At 48.1% G+C, this 22,524-nt stretch overlaps 1 protein-coding gene across 1 annotated transcript; it reads left to right on the top strand.

Annotated features, from left to right (window-relative positions):
• Positions 1–5,016: 5,016 nt before the first annotated feature.
• Positions 5,017–21,137, top strand: LOC128847191 (CMRF35-like molecule 5). The gene is made up of 5 exons (XM_054046553.1): positions 5,017–5,073; positions 14,209–14,571; positions 19,385–19,496; positions 20,613–20,734; positions 21,005–21,137. Exons 1-5 carry the CDS (start codon positions 5,034–5,036, stop codon positions 21,013–21,015), a joined length of 648 nt encoding a protein of 215 aa, XP_053902528.1. The 5' UTR covers positions 5,017–5,033; the 3' UTR covers positions 21,016–21,137.
• The last annotated feature ends 1,387 nt before the right edge of the window (positions 21,138–22,524 follow it).

Here is a 22,524-nt window from a genome sequence, read left to right as displayed (position 1 = left end):
CGTAGGATGGGGGTACAATGTACTTACCTGTCTCTCGGTGGTGCTAAGAAGATAAACCCGTTAACATTTGTACAGCGCTGCTGTGAAGACAGGAAGCACCATATAGGTGCTAAGTGTTATATATTGAGCTGCCTTTCCTGTGTCTCACACCAGGTTATCAGACACTTGAGATTGCAGCTTTGCTGTTAACGGTTGATATTTATTACGTGTAAGGGACTTTAAAAATAGCCATTTGCTCTTTGAAATGTAGCTGTAGTGATTGGAAAATCATTTCTATGCAGTCTTCCTTCAAATTAGGTGTGGGTTCAAACTAAACCCAAGCTCCAGTCCCTTCCCTGTCCCAAACATTGGAGTGTGGGTGGGCGGGGAGAGAGAGAAAATTCTGGATCTGAATTCTGTAGTTGGCCCCATGCCTGTAAAGAGCGGAGTCAAAACCCTTGATCTGGACACACACACCCCAAACCCTGTGGGGTGCAAAATCTGGATCCGTATTTTGTGGCTTGGGCCCATCTCTTCTCTAAATAGATGATATCAGGGCCGCCCGGGGGGGACGACGACAAGTGGGGCAATTTGCCCCAAGCCCCGGGCCCAACAGGGGCCTCCACGAGAATGTCGGAGGCTCCGCCTTTCCCCATCCCCCGGCGCCTCAGCGCGCCGCATCCAGGAGCGGCCCTGGACAGCGAGGCAGCGGCGTGGCTCAAGTGGGGCCTGAGGTCCTCCCGCTCGGAGCCGCATGGTAAGGGGGCGGGGCTGCGAGCTCCGGTGGGCCACGTGGCAGGAGCTCCTGGACGTGGCTCACAGGGGCTCTGGGTAAGCTAAAACCCTCTGAGCTGGGCATCCCCCCAGCCCTGACCCCTAGTTCCGAGCCCAGCCCCTCTGAGCCGGACACCCCCCGACCCGCCCCCTCAGCCCTGACCCCCACCTACAAGCCCAGCCCCTCTGAGCCGGGCACCCCCCTGACCCCATTCCCCCCACAGCCCTGACCCCCAGCTCCAAGCCCAGCCCCTCTGAGCCGGGCACCCCCTGATCCCATCCTCCCGCAGTCCTGACCCCCAGCTCCAAGCCCAGCCCCTCTGAGCCGGGCACCCCCCTGACCCCATTCCCCCCACAGCCCTGACCCCCAGCTCCAAGCCCAGCCCCTCTGAGCCGGGCACCCCCCTGACCCCATTCCCCCCACAGCCCTGACCCCCAGCTCCAAGCCCAGCCCCTCTGAGCCGGGCACCCCCTGATCCCATCCTCCCGCAGTCCTGACCCCCAGCTCCAAGCCCAGCCCCTCTGAGCCGGGCACCCCCTGATCCCATCCTCCCGCAGTCCTGACCCCCAGCTCCGAGCCCAGCCCCTCTGAGAACTGTCTGGTGGTGAATGAGGTTCTAGTGGGAAGGGTTGTTATTTTGCTGCTGGCATCATTTGGGAAGACTGTTTTCTGCAAGACTGGAATGTTCCACGGGGCATGGGTTTATGCTGCATAGGCCGGATCTTCCCCAAGGAAAGGCTAGACAGGTTGTTGTTGAATAGCATTAAGGCTTAGACTGCAGAAATGAGAAGTGCCAGGGGCACCCGTGGTACTGTAGCCTCTGTTTTCCAGTGAACCTCTGCCTGCCTGTCTGAGGTTTTATGCTGTAAATATATTCTTCTTCCTCAGAATAAAGAAGAAGTTATACAACCCATTGCAACAATTGCAAAGCATTGACCGCTAGCTTGGTCATTGACATGCAGGGCAGAATACACGAGAAGAGGGGACAGTTATGCTTGCCTTTAGAAGTTCATGTCCTTCATAAAAAAAGTCTGTAAGTACCTTTTTTAACTTTATTTTTATTAATTAAGAAATAAGATACCTAGTTATGCGATTGCTTGAGTATCTCTCAGACTGAATATTCAAAGCAGTCAGCGATTCAGAAATAAAAGCAAAGATCTTAACATGGAAGCGCTGGGCAATGTAAAGATTTCTTGAAACTAAAGTTGAAGTCATGATAAAGTATAATCCAAGGCAGTGAATAAACTGAACTAACAAAGCCAGTAAATGTTTTTGGATGCTGGATCTATCCCATCACGTTTTGGAGCTTTCTATGCCAAAGAGCCTGTTTTTAAGCTGGTGCATATCCCCCGGCCCCCCATAGCTTGATGACTTATGGTTAATGAGGGTGGGGAAGATCCCTCCTTTCTTAGTTTTCCACCACTAGAGTTTCCTTTTCCATTGCAACTTGTTTCAGTGTTTTCCCATTAACTTTAATGGTCCACCATCACCTTTCCCTGGGGTGCATAATGCTAGGTACTTGGAGCTCTGCTCCATGGTTGGAGAGGCTGCTTCTCCCTGACTGATCGCTGCATCTCCTCTCTGTAGTAAGGTGGAGCTGAATGCTTCAGCACAAATTATGAGCATAGTTTTATAGATATAAATTCATACCCACAATTTGTAAACCTCTCTCATAATGGCCAGCAGGCTCAGAACATTACATTTCATGAGAGACCTAACCTGACATATTTATACACAATAATATTGTCTACAACCAGTTGATTCAAGTGCATATTCTTTGGGTTTCAGATCCCTCTGCTCTCCCCTGGGGGTGTCTGGACCCTGATGGTCACAGAAATGTAGAAATAGCAGGAATTACCTGTTGCGTCTCTTTTCCTTGCTGCAGTCCAATCAGCCACTGCATTCAAGTGGACTAAGCAGTTTTCATGTTTGATTCAACCTTTGCCATGAGACAGTGCATTTTTTCAACTGTAAAATCCAGATTTGATAAAAGCCATATCAGCTCCCATTCCACCAGGGCGTGCATACATCTGAAACCATGTCAGCTTTAACAGAGATGGTACCCACAACCCTGTTGTCTGTTGATTTAGGCATTCCCCTTGATTCTGCAGTAGCAACACAGGTTTTTCTGGGCTCTAACGGAGCATTTCAGTTCTAATCAGCCCACCCATGCGCCACAAAAGGAACTCTCTCCTCTTCCTTCCATACACATAGGCCGGGTCTGGTCACAGAAATTTCTCCTCCGATACCAATCTGGTGCCATCGTTAAGGCTTTGCCCTAACTCTCCTTCAGCGGCACACCCTCTCTTAATGATACCGCTCCTCTTGCACAGTGGAAGTGAGCTGGGCCTGCATTATATAGGACCCCAAATTCTGTCCACTCCCTGCAGGTTTTCCTGAGGGTTAGTAGTTAATTGGAGGCTGCAGGACCACACCCTAGTTCTAATTCCTTGGGGTAGTCAAGCTTCCTTGCTAAGTGTAGCTTCTTAAAGGACTTTTCTTTCCTAGTCGACAGTTTAACTTGTCAAAGAAAACACGGCAATACAAGAGTCTTCTGCACCAAAGTTATTTTTCCCATGTTCTTGTGGGATGAAGCCGGGCATCTCTCTGCTCTTAATGCGCTGGAGTGTCTGAATCTTTAGCACTTGTTAGTAGCAAAGGAAAAATTCATGCTTTAAGATTTTTCCCTTCTTTCCCAGGAGTTGGAATCTCCTGGAGATGTCAGTCAGGCTGTCTCTCTGCTCTCCATGGGGGAGGGTATCTCAATCTTTATTATTACACACAAGAAAATGATGTTAGAAGAATGTTACGGTTGTACAGCCAAGTACTCAAAAGTTAGACAATGCCAGAATTAAAGTTGCCCATATACCCTTAACCCAGCGCTCTTGAGTGTATGCATTATGATAGCCTTTAGTTACAGGTCACCTACTATTTTCTATATAGGATAAGGAGACATTTTTTGTGGGTGCCCTTTGTTAAACTGTTAGCAGCACATCATTGTTCCCAAAATAGGGAAGTTTGGGTTAAATAAAAATCAGCCCCGGATTTGCCATACTCTGGTGCAGACACATTTCCTGCTTCTAGGCTTTTGACAACAGGATGGTCCCTAAAGAGGAAGAAACTGGGAAAGGCTGCTCAGTCTTTGAGGAGATGGAACCTCTAGTTTAGGGACTACATCAGCTTGGAACAGGTCCCTAGGACAGCAGGGATCTGACATTAAGCCAGGTGATGGCCACGGTTAGACCCTGTAATTTGTCACCAACAGAAGCTGTAGCCAGACCAACAATGCAGCAAGATGCCAGGGCAATGACACAAGTATGCCCCCAGCTCATGGCCAGATTCTTGGAAGCAAAGCCAAGACCAAGGATCTAAGACTCTCTCTCTCAAAAAGAGAAGCCATAAAGGACAAGGATCATCTTGTACTTTCCTACTGACCTGCCCTTATTTGCAAACTAATCTGAATTGGCTCCTTTTCTACTGGCATGGTAGTTGGTGCAGTTACAGTTTGCCAAGTGATTTTGTTCCCCGCTACATGCGTGCAAGGGTTGAGTTAGTTTTGGTTGTGCAAGGTTCTGCACAGAGTGGCCTGTGTGAGCAGCCTGGCCCAGATCCATGAAGGTGTTCAGAGTCCTGACTTCCATTGCAATCAATAGATGGTAGGAGCCTACATACCTTTGTGGATCTGGGTCTGCATCAGTAATTTTTCCTTCTCTGGGAAACTGAGCTACAAGACCCTGGACACCTGTTACTGCTCAGTAGAGGGGCAATGCTCTTCCGCCAGCCCTAACAAAGCACCATCACTAGTGCTGCCATTGTGCGATTGGGCAGTTTTCTGCAAAGCAGGGGTCACAGGCCAGCTGTGCATCCATTCCCATTGGGAAGGCTCCTCACAACTGAAAAGAGCCAGGACATTATTCTAAAGGAAGCTTAGATTCTTTGGTAGCTGGGAAGACATTTCAGAGAAACCCTGGAATAGCAGGATACTATATATGCTGTGTCTCACTGTCCCTCTGCTTGCTTGCTCAGGAGAATGACCGACAAGGAAATGTGACTTTAAAAAAAAAAAATCGTTTTAGAAAAGGGAGGAGGAGCAGCCTCTGTCAAAGGAAGTGCGGCACCCAGCAGATTTGGAAAACTCAAACTAGACACCAGGTACGTGAATCTCCAAGTTCCACGTCAACATCAAAAAATACACACGGCGGTGGTGCTAGCTTGAAGAAAGGTGATTTTCCTGGAGACACTCGCAGCAAGTGACTTTCACCCAGAAGGAGTTGCAACAATGAGGCTTTCCCCGGTCCTGGTTTGGATTCTTTTCCCAGGTAAGAGTGACACGGGCTCTTGGTGCATCAGTGGAAATACACTGAAATTATTTGGCTTGCACAATTTACACGTTCTGATGGGGAAGCCAGCAGAGTTTGAAAGCCCCAGCTAGGCTACTGTAATGATTAAAAACTGCACTGGAGGAAGGTTTCCACCTCTGGAGCTTACGAGCTATATAGGAGAATAAAAGTTGCAGCGCAGAATCTTCTTCTCCATTGACAGCTGTCTAGAGAGCACGTTTTCCATGGTACAAACTTTCTACCCACAGCAAATATTAGCTACAATATTAAGTGCTACTGTTAGCTGCGTTGCTGACTGTATTTCCCTGGCCTAAACGAAATCAAGGTTTTAAATGTTAACAAGTTCATTTTCTTCAGGGTTATTGGGGGGGGAGGGCGCGAGGGGAGCGTGTGCAAACAATGGCAGGCCAGTGCTTTAAGAGTCACACCTTGCCTGAAGAGTGTCCAGCTGAACAACTCACTGCCCGATTTTTACATATAAATGAACATTGTTATGTTTACTTAAAATAGGCAAGTTTACATTGGATAAATACAGTTAGAAGCAGATTCTCCTTTGTGTATCTCAAGCCTGCTGACACTTTCCACAAAGAAATTCAACTGGGGGCCGAGACCAAGCACTGAAGTTTTCAGGCAGCGAGGGAATTGTTTCAGAACGCCAGGGGTATGTGAACAGGATGTTTTAATGAAAGCCCTGATGTGAGCTTGCCTATGGCAGTTGCGACCAGGCAGTGGCTAGAACAGCATCAATACTGCTTTTTAAATACGAAAAAGTTTGCAACAACTGTAGAAAGTAAGAAGTTGCAATTCCCCGACTCTCAATGGGCTGGAATGGTGCTCAACGTGAATTTCTTCATAGCTCTGATATCAGAGCCTGGTGCACGCTGAGGCATCACATCTGAGCAGGAACCAGCCAGCTGCACTGGGGATAAGAGCCTATCAGGAGAAAAACAAAGTCAGTGCATAAGAACAGCCCTACTGGGTCAGACCAAGGGTCCATCTAGCCCAGTATCCTGTCTTCCGACAGTGGCCAGTGCCAGGTGCCCCAGAGGGAATGAACAGAACAGATAATCATCAAGTGATCCATCCCCTGTCGCTCATTCCCAGCTTCTGGCAAACAGAGGCTAGGGACATCATCCCTGCCCATCCTGGCTAATAGCCATTGATGGACCTATCCTCCATGAATTTATCTAGTTCTTTTTTGAACCCTGTTATGGTCTTGGCCTTCACAACATCCTCTGGCAGGGAGTTCCACAGGTTGACTGTGTGTTGTGTGGAGAAATACTTCCTTTTATTTGTTTTAAACCTGCTGCCTATTAATTTCATTTGGTGACCCCTAGTTCTTGTATTATGAGACGTAGTAAACAACATTTCTTTACCTACTTTCTCTATACCAGTCATGATTTTATAGACCTCAATCATATCTCCCCTTAGCCGTCTCTTTTCCAAGCTGAAAAGTCCCAGTCTTCTTAATCTCTCCTCATACAGAAGCTGTTCCATACCCCTAATCATTTTTGTTGCCCTTTTCTGAACCTTTTCCAATTCCAATATATCTTTTTTGAGATGGGGGTCACCACATCTGCACACAGTATTCAAGATGTGGGTGTACCATGGATTTATATAGAGGCAACATGATATTTTCTGTCCTATTATCTATCCCTTTCTTAATTATTCCCAGCATTCTGTTTGCTTTTTTGACCGCTGCTGCACATTGAGTTGATATTTTCAGAGAACTATCCACAATGACTCCAAGATCTCTTTCTTGAGTGGTAACAGCTAATTTAGACCCCATCATTTTATATGTATAGTTGGGATTATGCTTTCCAATGTGCATTACTTTGCATTTATCAACATTAAATTTCATCTGCCATTTTGTTGCCCAGTCACCCAGTTTTGAGGGATCCTTTTGTAGTTCTTCGCAATCTGCCTGGGTCTTAACTATCTTTAGTAATTTTGTATCATCTGCAAATTTTGCCACATCACTGTTTACCCCTTTTTCCAGATCATTTATGAATATGTTGAATAGGACTGGTCCCAGAACAGAACCTTGGGGGACACCACTATTTACCTCTCTCCATTCTGAAAACTGACCATTTATACCTACTCTTTGTTTCCTATCTTTTTACCAGTTACCAATCCATGAAAGCACCTTCCCTCTTATCCAGTGGCAGCTTACTTTGTATAAGAGCCTTTGATGAGGGACCTTGTCAAAGGCTTTCTGAAAATCTAAGTACACTATAGTCACTGGATCCCCTTGGTCCACATGCTTGTTGACCCCCTCAAAGAATTATAGTAGATTGGTGAGGCATGATTTCCCTTTATTAAAACCATGTTGACTCTTCCTCAACAAATTTATGTTCATCTATATGTCTGACAATATTGTTCTTTTTATAGTTTCAACCAGTTTGCCTGGTACTGAAGTCAGGCTTACAGGCCTGTAATTGCCGGGATCACCTCTGGAGCCCTTTTTAAAAATTGGCATCACCTAAAAAGAATGGCTCAGGTTTGGGAATCTCCCTCAGATCCTCAGCCATGAAAACCAATGCAAAGAATTCATTTAGTTTCTCCGCAATGGCCTTATCGTCCCTGAGTGCTCCTTTAGCATCTCGATCGTCCAGTGGCCCCACTGGTTGTTTATCAGGCTTCCTGCTTCTGATGTACTTACAAAAAAAAATTGCTTTTACTTTTGGAGTCTTTGGCTAGATGTTCTTCAAATTCTTTTTTGGCCTTCCTAATTATATTTTTACACTTCATTTGCCAGTGTTTATGCTCCTTTCTATTTTCCTCACTAGGATTTAACTTCCAGTTTTTAAAGGATGCCTTTTTGCCTCTCACTGCTTCTTTTACTTTGTTTAGCCATGGTGGCACTTTTTTGGTTTTCTTACAATGTTTTTTAATTTGGGGTATACATTTAAGTTGAGCCTTTATTATGGTGTCTTTAAAAAGTTTCCACACAGCTTGCAGAGATTTCACTTTTGGCGCTGTACCCTTTAATTTCTGTTTAACTAACCACCTCATTTTTGTGTAGTTCCCCTTTCTGAAATTAAATGCTACAGTGTTTGGCTGCTGTGGTGTTTTCCCCGCCACAGGGATGTTAAATTAAATGTAATTATATTATGGTCACTATTACCAAGTGGTCCAGCTATATTCACCTCTTGGACCAGATCCTGTGCTCCACTTAGGACTAAATCAAGAATTGCCTCTCCTCTGGTGGGTTCCAGGACTAGCTGCTCCAAGAAGCAGTCATTTATCCTGAGGTGACATGTACCCAGTCAATATGGGGATAATTGAAATCCCGCATTATTATTATTGAGTTTTTTTATTTGAATAGCCTCGATAATCTCCCTGAGCATTTCACAGTCACTATCACCATCCTGGTCAGGTGGTCGGTAATATATCCCTACCGCTATATTCTTATTATTAGAGCAAGGAATTTCTATCCATAGAGATTCTATGGTGCAGTTTGATTCATTTATGATTTTTACTTCATTTGATTTTATGCTTTCTTTCACATATAGTGCCACTCCCCTACCAGCATGACCTATTCTGTCCTTCCGGTATATTTTGTACCCTGGTATAGGGGGAGGGATAGCTCAGTGGTTTGAGCATTGGCCTGCTAAACCGAGGGTTGTGAGTTCAATTCTTGAAGGGGCCATGCAGGGATCTAGGGCAAAAATCTGTCTGGGGCTTGGTCCTGCTTTGAGCCAGGGGTTGGACTAGATGACCTCCTGAGGTCCCTTCCAACCAAAATAGTCTATGATTACTGTATCCAACTGATTACCCCCATTCGACCAAGTTTCTGTGATGCCTATTATATCAATATCCTCATTTAATACGAGGCACTCTAGTTCACCCATCTTATTATTTAGACTTCTAGCATTGGTATATAAGCACTTTAAAAACTTGTCTCCTTTTAGCTGTCTGCCATTACACGGTGTAATTGAATGGGACTCTTTTTTATTTGACTGTTTCTGATCAGACCTTGCCTGTATTTTATCGTTTTCCATCCTCTCATCCTCACTAGGACATAGGTAACAGTGTACTGTCCCTCTCTGCCTGGCTATTGGGGGCATTCAGCACCTGGCCATAAAGTTATTGGAGCTTGATCACTTACCTGCTCATTCTGATCAGCGCTCCTGGGTATCCAAACCTGGGCACATCATCTCATTCTGTAAGTCCTTCTTCTGCAGAGAGTTTGCACTGCTGCCTTTGCCCCCAGCCTGCTATTCTGTCTCTCCCTCAGACTCGGATGACAGAGCAGAGTCCACTGAGGCCCCTGTATACCACCCCTTATGTCTCTGCAAAGAGGCAGTCTTGAGGAGCGTGCCACCCACAATTCCATGCCCCACCAGCAGCTCTGCCTTCTTCACCTGACATCTCCCAGCCCTCATGGGGAGTGTCCACATTGCTCTTCCTCCCCAGTGGGCCTCTACACAAGTGACTTTTCTAGACATGTGACTGTCTAAATCCCAACCCTGTGGACTCTGCAGTCTCCGTGCAGAGATAATTCATTCCTTGACACTGCATGGAAAATCCAGCTTGTGTCTCTTCCCTGGAGTTAGTGAAGGCAAAGCTAGATACGAACAATTTCCAATAAACAAGCCACCAGGATCCAATCTCCTGCCAGGAACGGGGTGTGTGAGAGAGGCAGGGAAGAGAGATCCAGTGCCCAATTGATTTCATTTTACTGCCATAATTCAGAAAAAGATTAACGGAAATGCCCCACTTCCTGTAGGGTTATATTATTGTCTAGTTGGGCTTTAAGAACCAAAATCCCAAATGGAGGCTGGGAAAGACGTCAGATTTTCCCAGTTTTTTCAGCTCTAGGGGTCTGAGCTTCAAAGACTGAGCTCCACCCAGGCCCCAATGTCAAAGCACTGTCAACACAGCTATTTTTAGCACACTTGTGTAAGCCCCACTAGAATGTGTCTGTGGACCCGGGCTGGGATGCGCACTCCCAGATGCAGTGTAGACATACCCTTCAGGAGCAGGCATATGTGGTTCCTGGAGGGATCTGAGCACTGTCGTTCTGTGTGGCCAGGTGTCAGAGCACATGACCTGCAGCCGACATTTATAAAGCAAGCCTGTAGGTTAATCTGTGGAGGACCTGGAACTAAACCCCGATTGCCTGAATCCCAGTCCAGTGCCTTAACAACCCTGTAAGAAATAAATCAAAGGAACTGAATAGAAGGTGTTGAAAAATTGTCCTCCTAATTTGTGGGCTCAGGCAACTTTTATGAGACAAAGCTCTGCTCCACCCCTCTCCACCTCTGCCTGCCATTGGGGGTACTAATATACAAGGAATAAGCCAAAGAACAGGATGTCCATGTATAGTCAGATGAGTCAAATCGCTCAATACATTGTAGCGGTTAAACCAAGTCTAGATTGGCTGAGCCACAGGTGGAGGAAGTATTGCTACCACTTCGGACCCCAGCGGATAGCCACATTCAGGCTGTTCAGTGATGAGGAGAAATTGATGGGAGAATCAGGTATTTCCTTTGAGGCGATCTCGTTTCAATGTACAAAGTTCCGGTTCCCTGTACACGGGAGGAACCCAACAAATAGAAGATCGTCTCTTTGCTTACAGCCCCAAGCCTCTCTAGCCAGACCCAGAAGCTCACCCCCAGTTCTGTCCACACACACATGCAGAGGGAGCTGTGTGAATGGCAGGAGAGTTGTTCTCTGCCTTGGTGCCTAATTACAGTCCACTTCTGAGTCACTCCCTGAAAGCCAGGCACTGCAGCAGGGCTGAGAATGCCAACAGAGGGGATTGCCTGCACTCTGTTTGCTCCAGGACTGGTGTACAGGTATAAACGAAGTTACACTTGAAATATACTGGATACTGTGCCACTGATTTCTCCTCCATTGGGAAGCTGACCTGGCCTGCGAGGTCCCAGACATCTACAACTGCTCAGGAGAAGGGCAAAGCTATTCTGCCCGTCCTAGCAAAGTACTGCCACTACTGCTGCTATTGGCTGGCTGGAAGCAGTTTTCTGCACCATAGGGTTGACAAGCCAGCAATGCATGGGTTCCATGGGGAAGGCTCCTCACCGCAGAAGAACTCAGTAACCTTGCACTAGAAGAAGTTTTGATTCTGTGGTAATCAGCAAAGCATTTCCAAGAACCCCTAAGTGGGTGCGGCCCTGCATTTTGTCACTTTCCTTTTCCACTGACCGATGTAGCATGATGCAGCACATAACAGGAAATGTCACTCTTCTTAAAAGAAACTATTTTCATCACAGGCAAACGGAGGCTAATAGCAGCCTCTGACAAAGGAAATGAAGCAGTGAAACGATTCAGAGACTTCAAAGAAAAGATCAGGTCACTGAACCACAGGGTTTCATACAAAACTGTAAAATCAATAAAGTAAAATAAAATAAAAACAGTCCTGGTGATATTCTGGAGAAACCTCATTTCCCAGAGCCACTCACAGCAAGTGATCTTCACCCAGGAGGAGAAGGCAGCACAATGAGGATTTCCCCCGTCTTTCTTTGGATTCTTTTCCCCGGTGACAATGACATGGGCTTTTTGTGAAACAGCAGAAATACACTGAAATTACCGGCCTCGCCCTGTTTACAGGTCAGCGGCTTCTCCATCAGAGCTTGAAAGCCCCAAATATGTTCTTGTGGTAATTAAAAACTGCCCAAGAGAAGGGCTTCCACCTCTAGCGCTTACAAGATTTGCAGGAGAATAAAAATTTGAGTACAGAATCCGTGTCTCCATTGACAACAGTCCAGAGAGCAAGTTTTCTATGTTGTAACCTTCCTATTTATAGTAGATGTGAGCTACAATATTCAGTAAGAACCACTGTTTGTATTCCATGGCAGCTGACTGGGAATTTACCATGCATGAAATCAGTTTTGAATGCTAACAATTCACTTCTTCCTTTTGTTGTTGTTAGGGGACATTGATTTTTTGATTTTGGCTTTTTTGGGGGCGATGGGGGCAGGAGAGGAGGGGGCAGGATGGTTGCAAATTATGAAGAGGACCAGTGCTCAGTGAATAACACATGCCCTAAGAATATCCAGTTGTCAAAGGTGATTGATATGTTTACTTTGTACATCTCCAAAACAGCTTCACTGATTTTGCTTAAACTTTCCACAAAATATTCAGCTCTGGCTGAAACCAAGCATTGAAATTTACACTCACGTGTACACTGAAAATAGGACATTTGAACAAAATCCCAGATGCAACCCTGATTATGGAGAATTGCTACCAGGCACCTCCTATACCAAGTTCTATACTTCCTCCTCCTCCTCCAAAGTTTACTTAAACAACATGAAAAACTTCTAAAGATCCCTAGAAAGTAAGAAGCTGGGCTTCCCCGACTTTCAAAGGGTTGGAGTGGTGCTCAAGATGAGTTTCTTGGCAGCTCTGTTATCACAGCATGGTGCGCGCAGAGGCACCACATCAGAGCAGGAACCAGCCAGCTGTCCTGGTGATAAGGGCCAAAAAGAAGAAAACCAAAGCCAGAGGGTAGGTAACAGCACGCTGCCTGCCCGGCTACTGGGGGCATTCAGCACTCGGTGGTGAAGTTACTGAAGCTTGATTGTATATTTGCTCAGTTTGATCAGAGCTGCTGGGTACCTAAACCTGGACACATTGTATTCATCTTCTGCATAGTTTGTTCTAACACCACCCCCTCCCCATCCCCACTTCATCTGTCTTTCCCTCCAGCTAGGACAGGGGTGGGCAAACTTTTTGGCCCGAGGGCCACATCGCATGGAGTAAGAAGAAATTGCATGGCGGCCATGAATGCTCACAAAATTGGGGTTGGGGTGCGGGAGGGGGTGAAAGCTCTAGTTGGGGATGCGGGCTGTGGGATGAGGAGTTCAGGGTGCGGGAGGGGGCTCTGGGCTGGGGTGGGAGGGTGAGGGCTCTGTGGTGGGGCTGGGGATGTGGGGCTTGGGGTGCAGGAGGATGCTCCGGGCTGGGATCAAGGGGTTCAGAGGGTGGGAGGGGGATCAGAGCTGGGGCAGGGGGTTGGGACATGGGGAGAGGCTCAGGGGTGCAGGCTCCTAGTGGCGTTTACCTCAAATGACTCCCGAAAGCAGCAGCATGTCCCTTCTCCGGCTCCTATGCGGAGGCGCAGCCAGGCGGCTCTGCGCGCTGACCCGTCCACAGGCGCCACCCCTACAGCTCCCATTGCCTGCGGTTCCTGGCCAATGGGAGCAGAGGGGGTAGCACTTGGGACAGGGGCAGCGTGCAGAGCGGAACCGCCTGGCTGCCCCTACACGTAGGAGCCGGAGGGGGGACATGCTGCTTCTTTCGGGAGCAGCATGGAGTAGCCCCCAACCCTGCTCCCCAGCTGGAGCGCCGGAGCGGGGCAAGCCCCAGACCCCACTCCCTAGCAGGAGCTCAAGGCCCAGATTAAAACGGCTGGCGGGCCGAATCCAGCCCGTGGGCCATAGTTTGCCCACCCCTCAGCTAGGAGGACTGAACACAAAATCCTCCTTGGGACACTACCACGGTACCACCTAACGTGCAATGACAAGGCTTAGAAGCACAAGCCACCCAAACTCCCTCACCCGCCCTGCAGCCTGGCCTTCTTCACCTCATCTCTCCCAGCCGCAGTCGCTCTTGCTCCCAAGCTGACGCTGAACAAATCAGTGTTATAGACACGGGCCTATTTCGACCCAGACACTGTGGACTCCGCAGTCTCTGTGCAGCGGTGAATCCTTCCCTGGAGTCAATGGCTGACACTGCAGGCAAAAGCCACCACTTTTCATCTCGTCCCTGCAGTACCCGTTAGACGAGTTTAGTGCGAACAATCTCCAGCCGGCCTGGTGCTCACAAAGTGGGGAGAGATCAGCATCCGGCTTGCTTCATTCTACGGCACCAATTCTGGAAGAGGCGAATGAAATGTCCCGCTCCCTGCAGGGATACGCTGGTTTCTAGCTTGAGTTTTAATAATCAAAGCCAAGAGGATGCTAAATTTGACCTGTTTCTCTGCTCTGACCTTCCTGTTCTCCCCACTCCATGCACCCGCCTTGCAAAGCCTCAGGTAGCATCCCCAATCCCCTCCCCCACCAGGGCACGGGGTGCATTTTATTGTTTTTTGGAGTAAGAAGGATTCTCTCTCTCGCGCACGCTCTAATTCTCCTCGTTGCCCCACAGGCTGCTGGGCGGTGACGGGCCCTGGGTCAGTGCATGGGCTCCCAGGCGGGTCGGTGGCTGTGTGGTGCCAGTATGAGAGAGGCTACGAGGATTATCTGAAATTCTGGTGCCGGGCAGGAGGAGGTTTGGTAGAAGGTTTGGTAGGAGGTTGGTTCTGTTCCAACGGTCACATCGTTGAGACCGATGGGTCGGAGGCGGAGGTGACGCGGGGCAGAGTCTCCATCCGAGACAATCACACCCAGCGCGTGTTCACTGTGACCCTGGAGAACCTGACACGGGCAGACGCCGGCACGTACCACTGCGGGGTAGTGAGAACTGGGCTTCTTGATCTCAGGGACACTGTGGAAGTCACCGTCTCCGCAGGTAAATCCCTGCGCTGCCCCCCGGCAGTGTCAGGGCTGCTGGGCTCGGGGTAGGGCCGGGGGGTGCTGGGCGGTGTAAGGGGGGTGCTGGGCGGGGGAAGGGGGCGGGTGTCTAGACTGGTAGATCTGCTGTAACCCAGGCGGGGCCAAACGCCGCAGCCCGCTCTGCGCAGGGGCCCGGCCCGGAGCTGCGAGGGGCCAGAGGGCGGGAGCTGCCACCGGCTGCACACTGGCCATCGAGCCCCTCCGCAGCTCCCCACAGCGCCCTTTGCTCCACGCCGCCGGGCCCCTGCCCAGCCCTGCAGCACCCGTGACCGTGGAGAACCTCACACTGGGAGATGCGGGGACTCTTCTTCCCCATCTCTGGGACTCTGTGGAAATGTCCGTCTCCCCAGGTAAATCCCTGCTTTGCTCCCCCATGGTAATGGCAGGAGTGTAGAGGTTGGGGAGCATTGGCTGGTAGGGACGTGGGGGTGCTCCTTAGACACAACTATTTACTGTAAGCCAGTATGTCCAGAAACTACATTCGCCTGCGTTAAGGGAGCTGAAGACAAGACTTAAAACATGGTCGACTGAAGGAAAACAACATGCAAATAAGGATAGAAATCTGCTGTGATCCCATCATTCTAGAGAGCACTGAAGGGGGAGGGAAGGTTCTTGGTGCACGAAGTAGTTTCTGGGTTCTAAAGAGCTTTGTTCGCCTTGTGTGTTAACCACTTACACTGGGCTTAGTTCTGTACAGGGCAACAACCACCAAAATTAAGACAGGGCGAGCTGAGACGACGAGGAGAGCCAATAACTTGTCATTTCCAAAGTTATTGGCTCACTTCTTGGGAGTGACCTGGAAGAAATGCCTCTTTAGGAGAGAGACCAGCATGTGAAGCGGGGGATGGGTTGGGAAGTTGGGGTTGGAGGGTATTCCATGGATAAGGGCTGGCATGGAAATAGACACCAAGCCAGCAGTGAGACAAGGGGACAAAGGGAATGATGGCAGAACAGGGAGGCTATAGAAAGGCTCATCTGGTCCAGCATTAGGCTCATCTGCTGCCTCAGTTTACCTTCCTTTAGTTCACTCAAACCACCACATCACTGGTGCTATTGCATCAACTCTGCCCTTCAGTGCTCTGGTTTATTCACATACAATAACACTCAAAGGTAAATATTCCAGCCTTCTTACTTCACATTCAATTGTCATTTCAGTGTGAATCAGGCTCCACTATCCTCCTCCCCCTTCCTCCAGGGCCTCCCAGTTAAGGCGGCTCCCTCTTTCCCCGTAGCTCCTCCCACAGCTCTGAATCATTCACTGACAACCTTTATATACTGTGGTCGGCAGCAGGTCACATGCTCGGTTACCTGACCCACAGGACCACAATTCCCAGATCCTTCAGGGAGCTACATATCCCAGCGTGGCTACTTATTACGGGGCTGAGCCTCACTCTCTATGATGGGAATTCCCAGAGAGATCTGATTATTAGATCATTGCATACGCTAAACCAAAAGCTAAGATCAGAGTTGTAATGGTTCATGTTTAATTCTGATGTTCACATGGCAATCATTGGTGAACCTCTTAAAACTTCCTAAACATTATAAAAAAGGGGTCTTGGCCTTGGGACAGGGTTGGCTGGTCCCAGACTTCCCTTAAAGGGGACAGGCCACCCTGTTATATGGGTGGAGGGAGATGTGATAAGATCAGAGATGTGGACTGGGGTGGAGCTAGGCAGAGCCTTGAAGGCCTGGACAAGAAGCTTAAACTTGAAGTGAAAGCCAGAAATCTTTTTCTTCTTCCTGTAATTCAAGAGCAATCTCTGCTTTAGCTTCCAGAGGCTGGTCTGGCAGCCAAGCAGTCTTATAGGTACCAGGCAGCATCTCTCTGCAGGGATCATCCAGTTGAATAGTGGCCGGGTACAGAGAAGGGCCACTAGGATGATCCGAGGAATGGAAAACATGTCAAATGAAAGGAGACTCGAGGAGCTCGGTTTGTTTAACTTAAACAAAAAAAGGGTGAGGGGGGATATGAGTGTTCTCTTTAAATATATCAGAAGGATAAATACCAGGGAGGGAGAGGAATTATTTCAGCTCAGTACTAATGTGGACACGAGAACGAATGGATATAAACTGGCCGTCGGGAAGTTTAGGCTTGAAATTAGATGAAGGTTTCTAACCATCAGAGGGGTGAAGTTCTGGAACAGCCTTCCAAGGGAAACAGTGGGGGTGAAAGACCTCTCTGGCTTTAAGATTAAGCTTGATAAGTTTATGGAGGGGATGGTTTGATGGGATAACGTGATTTTAGTCAATAGGTCAATAACGTGCCATCGCTGGTAATTAGTAACAATGATCAATGATGGGATATTAAAAGTTACTACAGAGAACTTTTTTCCGGAGGGTCTGGCTGGAGAATCTTGCTCGCATGCTCGGGGTTCAGCTGATCGCCATATTTGGGGTCGGGAAGGAATTTTCCTCCAGGGTAGATTGGCAGAGGCCCTGGAGGTTTTTCGCCTTCCTCCGCAGCATGGGGCAGGGGTCGCTTGCTGGAGGATTCTCTCCGACTTGAAGTCTTTAAATCATGATTTGGGGACATCAACAGCTGAGTCAAGGGAGAGAATTATTCCAGGAGTGGGTGGGTCAGCTTTTGTGGCCTGCATCATGCGGGAGGTCAGACTAGATGATGATAATGGTCCCTTCTGACCTTAAAGTCTATGAGTATATTAGATAAATAGCAGGACAGCCCTTTCAGAGGGTGATCCCTAGAAAGGACGGCACTCAGCTTGTCCGCATCCCCCAGGGCGAGGAGAGTCACATCACACTCATGTAGGAAAGTTATGTATATACCTATGGTACCTTCCTTGTGTTTGTCACACTCAGCTCTGTCATCTTCCCGTAAATTAGATTGTGAACTCTTCCTGGCAGAGGCCACCTTATGCTGAGAGTGTCTGTCTATAAAATGCCTCCATTGCAAAACAATGCCATTATCATTGTTATGGGAAATCCCACAGGTCCCAACCAAAATCATAACCCATTTGTACTAGGTGCTGCACATACATACAGTGTCTACACAGTGTGATGGGTTGGGTCACAGTAACCCCCTTGGGACTGCCACCTGATGTGCTGAGACTACCTCTGAGCCCGTTTTCCCTGCCAGCTTGGGACTCCAGCACCCTGTCTTGTTGAGCCAGACATGCCAGCCTGCTGCAACACAGACCCATGTTTGAACCATGTCCCCCAAAAGCTGCAGGCTTAACTGAAAACGGCTTAGAAAGTGTTCCTGTCTCTAGCACCCAGACACCCAGTTCCCAATAGGATCCAAACCCCAAACAAGTCTGTTTTATTCTGCATAAAGCTTATACAGAGTAAACTCATAAATTGTCCGCCCTCTATAACACTGAGAGAGAGATATGCACAGCTGTTTGCTCACCCAGGAATTAATTACTTGCTCTGGGTTAATCAATAAGCAAAAAGTGATTTTATTAAGTATAAAAAACAGGATTTAAGTGGTTCCAAGTAATAACAGACATAACAAAGAAAGTTACCAAGCAAAATAAAATAAAACATGCAAGTCTAAGCCTAATACAGTAGGAAACTAAATACAGATGAAATCTCACCCTCAGAAATGTCCCAATAAGCTTCTTTCACAGACTAGACTCCTTTCTAGTCTGGGCCCAATCCTTTCCCCTGGTACAGGACTTGTTCCAGCTCAGGTGGTAGCTAGGGGATTTCTTGTGACTGCAGCCCCCTTTGTTCTGTTCCACCCCCCTTTTATAACTTTTGCACAAGGCAGGAATCCTTTGTCCCTCTCTGGGTTCCCACCCCTCCTTCTAAATGGAACAGCACCAGGTTAAAGATGGATTCCAGTTCAGGTGACATGATCACATGTCACTGTAAGACTTCATTACCCACTTGCCAGCACACACGTATACAGGAAGACTTACAAGTAAACAGAACCATTTACAACCAGTTGTCCTGGTTTATGGGAGCCATCAAGATTCCAAGCCACCATTTATGGCCCACACTTTGCATAATTACAATAGGACCTCAGAGTTATATTTTATATTTCTAGTTTCAGATACAAGAATAATACATTTATACAAATTGGATGACCACACTCAGTAGATTATAAACTTTGTAATGATACCTTACAAGAGACCTTTTGCATGAAGCATATTCCAGTTACATTATATTCGCACTCATTAACATATTTTCATAAAATCATATGGAGTGCAACGTCACACACAGCCCCTGCCTCAAAGAGCTTACAACCTAGAGTCAAGCCAGGCAAAGTAAGCAGTGTTATCCTCATTTTAAAAGGTGGGGAACTGAGGAACAGAAAGATTCATGACTTGCCCAGGATCTCTCAGGAAGTCTGTGGCAGAGCTAGGAATTGAGCTCAGATCTCTGGAGTCCTGGTCCAGTGCCTTATCCACCAGGCCAGCCATCCACGCTGGAATGAATAAGTAAGAGGAACTGCCTGGGAGGAGCTAAAAAACTGTTCTAATTATTTACAGGTTCTGATAGTTTTACCAGACAAAACTCTGTCCCCCCAACCCCATTCACTTTTGACTACTACTCTCAATACTAAAACGACGATATAAGCCAGAGAACAGGAGGCCCAGATATACTAAAGGGAGTAAAATCCCTAAGTACGTTGTAGGAGTTAAACCAAGTGTCGCTCTGCTGAGCTGGAGATGGCGGTGAGGCGAGTACCTTCCCACTGAGGTCTGAACTCCCGAAACAAGCAACTTTACTCTCTTGGTAACAGTGAAGAGATTCAGGTTGGGGTTTCTGCAAGTAACACTGGCTCTCTCTGTTTTTATCTGCAGCCATCCACACCTCCACCTCCACTGGAAGGCCCCCAGTGACAACAGAGCAGCCCAGCGGGGCTGCTTCCACATCCATTACACTATCTATAAGCAGCAACGACACTCATGCACTGTGAGTTTCAGGGATCCACTGGACTGAGTCTCACTCTTATTACCCTCATGTGGCCCATGCCCAAGGGCCCTTACCTATCTCCCCAGCCCACCCAGAGGTTTCTGCTGCATCTCTGCCCTTCCTGCCCATCAATGTTACAGACGGTCCCTATTCCATTCTGCCCTAACAACACGCAAGCTGATTTTCTCTCTGATGCTGGGATCCAAATCTCTTTAACACAATCTTATTGAAACCAGATCTGTTTTTTGCCGCATCTAGAAACTCCCAAATATCCATCACATTGGATGAGAGCTATGAGATATTTATGGTCATCTAGAGCAGTGACTCTCACACTACTTTACCCCTTTCAGGAGTCTGATTTGTCTTGCGTACCCCAAGTTTCCCCTCACTTAAAAACTACTCGCTCACAAAATCAGACATAAAAATACAAAAGTGTCTCAGCACACTATTCCTGACAAATTGCTGACTTTCTCATTTTTACCATATAATTATTAAATAAATCAATTGGAATATAAATACTATACTTACAGTTCAGTGTATAGTATCTAGAGCAGTATAAACAGGTCATTGCCTGTATGAAATTTTAGTTTGTACTGATTTCGCTAGTGCTTTTTTATGTTGTAAAACTAGGCAAATATCTAGATGAGTTGATGGACCCTCTGGAAGTCCTCTGTGTACCCCCAGGGGTAAGCAAAGCCCTGGTTGAGAACCGCTGGTCTAGAGAAAAAAAGGTCCCACACTTTACGCAGAGAAGCAAAGAATACTCACATCCTTGGTGATAGGATCCCACAGAACAAACTAACATAGGGACCTTGCGGGGTTAGATTCCTTGGCAGGAAGCTAGCAACTCTTGTTATGGGAAGCACTGGACAGGGCCTGCCTGGTCCAATCACTTCAACATCTACATGTCTGGATGACTGTCCCCTGTGGGTCAGAGGCAGTTAGTGTGATTAATTGGGAGATATCCTAGCAAGGGAGGGTGCTGCGGCCTGTGTCCCTCTCTTCTCCTTGTTCATACTGTCACTCTCAGGCAGAGCAGCTAGGGAACGCTCAGTTGGGAGCAGTCAGGTCATATCTACAGGGTTTCACAGCTTCTACTTACTCTCTCCTCCATAGATCCCAGCTCAGCAATGTCCATTTCTTGCTCCTGGTCATCTGGAAAGTCCCCATCTTTCTGTGCATCATCTGGGTGAACATCCGGTACAGGAAGAACTCCAGGGAGATGCCAGACAGACCTGGTGAGAGACGCCAAATTTCACACCTTGGGCTGACACATTCCATCTAATTATGCTCAGTCTTGTTTCAATCAGCAGCCCGCTCTCTCTGACTGTGCGTGTGTGTGTGAGTGTGTACATGGTGGACATCCCTTCCCTCCTGTTCTATCACCCTGATCAGGAACTCACACATGCAGGGGAACAAACATGCTCCATGATGCGTATGAACAAAAAGATAATTGTACCAAGCATGTCTCCTCCACTAACTGGTGCTTTCTGGATTTTTTGTTGTAGCTCCTTCCTAGTTTAGGAATGGATCAGAACCAGCAGAAGAAAGATTGAGCTCCCAGCTCTGCACAGCAGCTACTCCCACCTAGAGCCCACATGGATCTGTGTAAATGAAATCCTGTAACAGTCAGCCCTGCAGAAGGGTTTAGTGGATCCAGAGCCTATTCCAGAGTGAGGAGAAGGGAGGGGATGAGCCCCAAGGGGCACAGTTCCCCATCACGAACATAGAGGAAATATAAGCTATCAGAGCCTGAGAGCTGGAAGAAGAGACTCATCCCCTTCCCACAGTTTGATTTTGGCTCTTTGCAACTGGATTGCACTTTCTACAGCTCCTTTTCCATCATTCATCTTCACCCCTCCGGTCTCTTCTACAGCAAGCTCCTGGGAATGACTCAAACATAATCACGGACATGCACACAGAGAGGTTAGCCTCAGATTGTATCTCGAAAGTGGTCATCTCACTTACTGCTAACCCGTAACACACGGCACCAATGAAATGTGTTTTGCAATAAAGCTTTTTCCTCGTGTTCTGCAGAGCGGCTCTCCTGGAGACATCTGTCTGGCTCTCTGCCCCTCTGGCAGGCAGGTATCTGAATCCTTAGCACTTACTGGTGTCAGAGAGAAAAATCCCTGCTGGAAGCTGCATGAGTGTGACAGGAGAGTCCAACTGAGAAGACCAAGTGAGAAAGAGCTGCCCGTGGGAGAGAGGGGAGAACAAAAAGCCAAAGTCACTGCAGGCGTAAGCCACTGTGGCTCCAATGCAGAGGTGAAAGTAAGCTGATCCGGTCCGGTACAGCAGGGCTGCTGATGGCGCGGGCAAAAGGGGCAGCTGCCCTCAGACCCGGTGATTTAAAAGGGCCTGGGGCTCCTGGCAGCGGCTGGAGCCCCGGGCCCTTTAAATTGCTGCCAGAGCCCCGGGGCTCCCGGTCACCGCCGCTACCCCAGGGCTCCGGTGGCAATTTAAAGGGCTCGCGGCTCCAGGCCCTTTAAATCACCGCCAGAGCCCCGGGCGGTGTGGGCCTGGCAGCACTGAAGGGCTGGCTCGGGGAGTCTGTCCCCAGCCCCTCCCCTTCTGCCCGAGGCCCAGAGCCCCCACCCCACCCCCCACCTTGCCCAGGACCCCGGCTGCCCTGCATACCAGTAAGTCCCTTAAGTTACTTTCACCCCTGGGGCCATGTGACAGTTAGAGGTGCTGAGCTCTTGATAGAAATGCATAGGAGGTCACTGTTAAGGGTGCAAGTTTGCTGACATTGGGTACATGTTGTATTTGGTTGTTTCGAAACGGAAGTGGAAGCCTTGAGGGCTGAAGTGCGGAACTCCCAGCCCTACAGGCAATACGGATGTGTTAAGGCAAAAGGAACTTGCCAAGTGCCTGGGCCACGTGACAGTCAGAGGTGCTGAGCTCTTGATAGAAACGCATATGTGGTCACTGTTAAGGTTTTGCTTTAGGGTGCAAGTTTGCTGACGTTGGGTACATGTTGCGTTTGGTTGTTAGAAACGGAAGTGAAAGCCCTAAGGGCTGAAGT

This window comes from Malaclemys terrapin, chromosome 13 (genome assembly GCF_027887155.1).
Source record: "Malaclemys terrapin pileata isolate rMalTer1 chromosome 13, rMalTer1.hap1, whole genome shotgun sequence".
NCBI classification, from domain to species: domain Eukaryota; kingdom Metazoa; phylum Chordata; order Testudines; family Emydidae; genus Malaclemys; species Malaclemys terrapin.
The sequence above is the reverse complement of the archived record's forward strand: the minus strand, read 5'-3'. Positions and strand labels throughout refer to the sequence as shown.

Bases quoted from the DNA above. Each gene is read 5' to 3' on its own strand.
- LOC128847191 (XM_054046553.1), top strand. From the start codon at position 5,034: ATGAGGCTTTCCCCGGTCCTGGTTTGGATTCTTTTCCCAG. The intron at 5,074-14,208 runs GTAAGAGTGACA...GTTGCCCCACAG, and splicing joins GGTTTGGATTCTTTTCCCAG to GCTGCTGGGCGGTGACGGGC. The intron at 19,497-20,612 runs GTGAGTTTCAGG...TCTCCTCCATAG, and splicing joins AGCAACGACACTCATGCACT to ATCCCAGCTCAGCAATGTCC.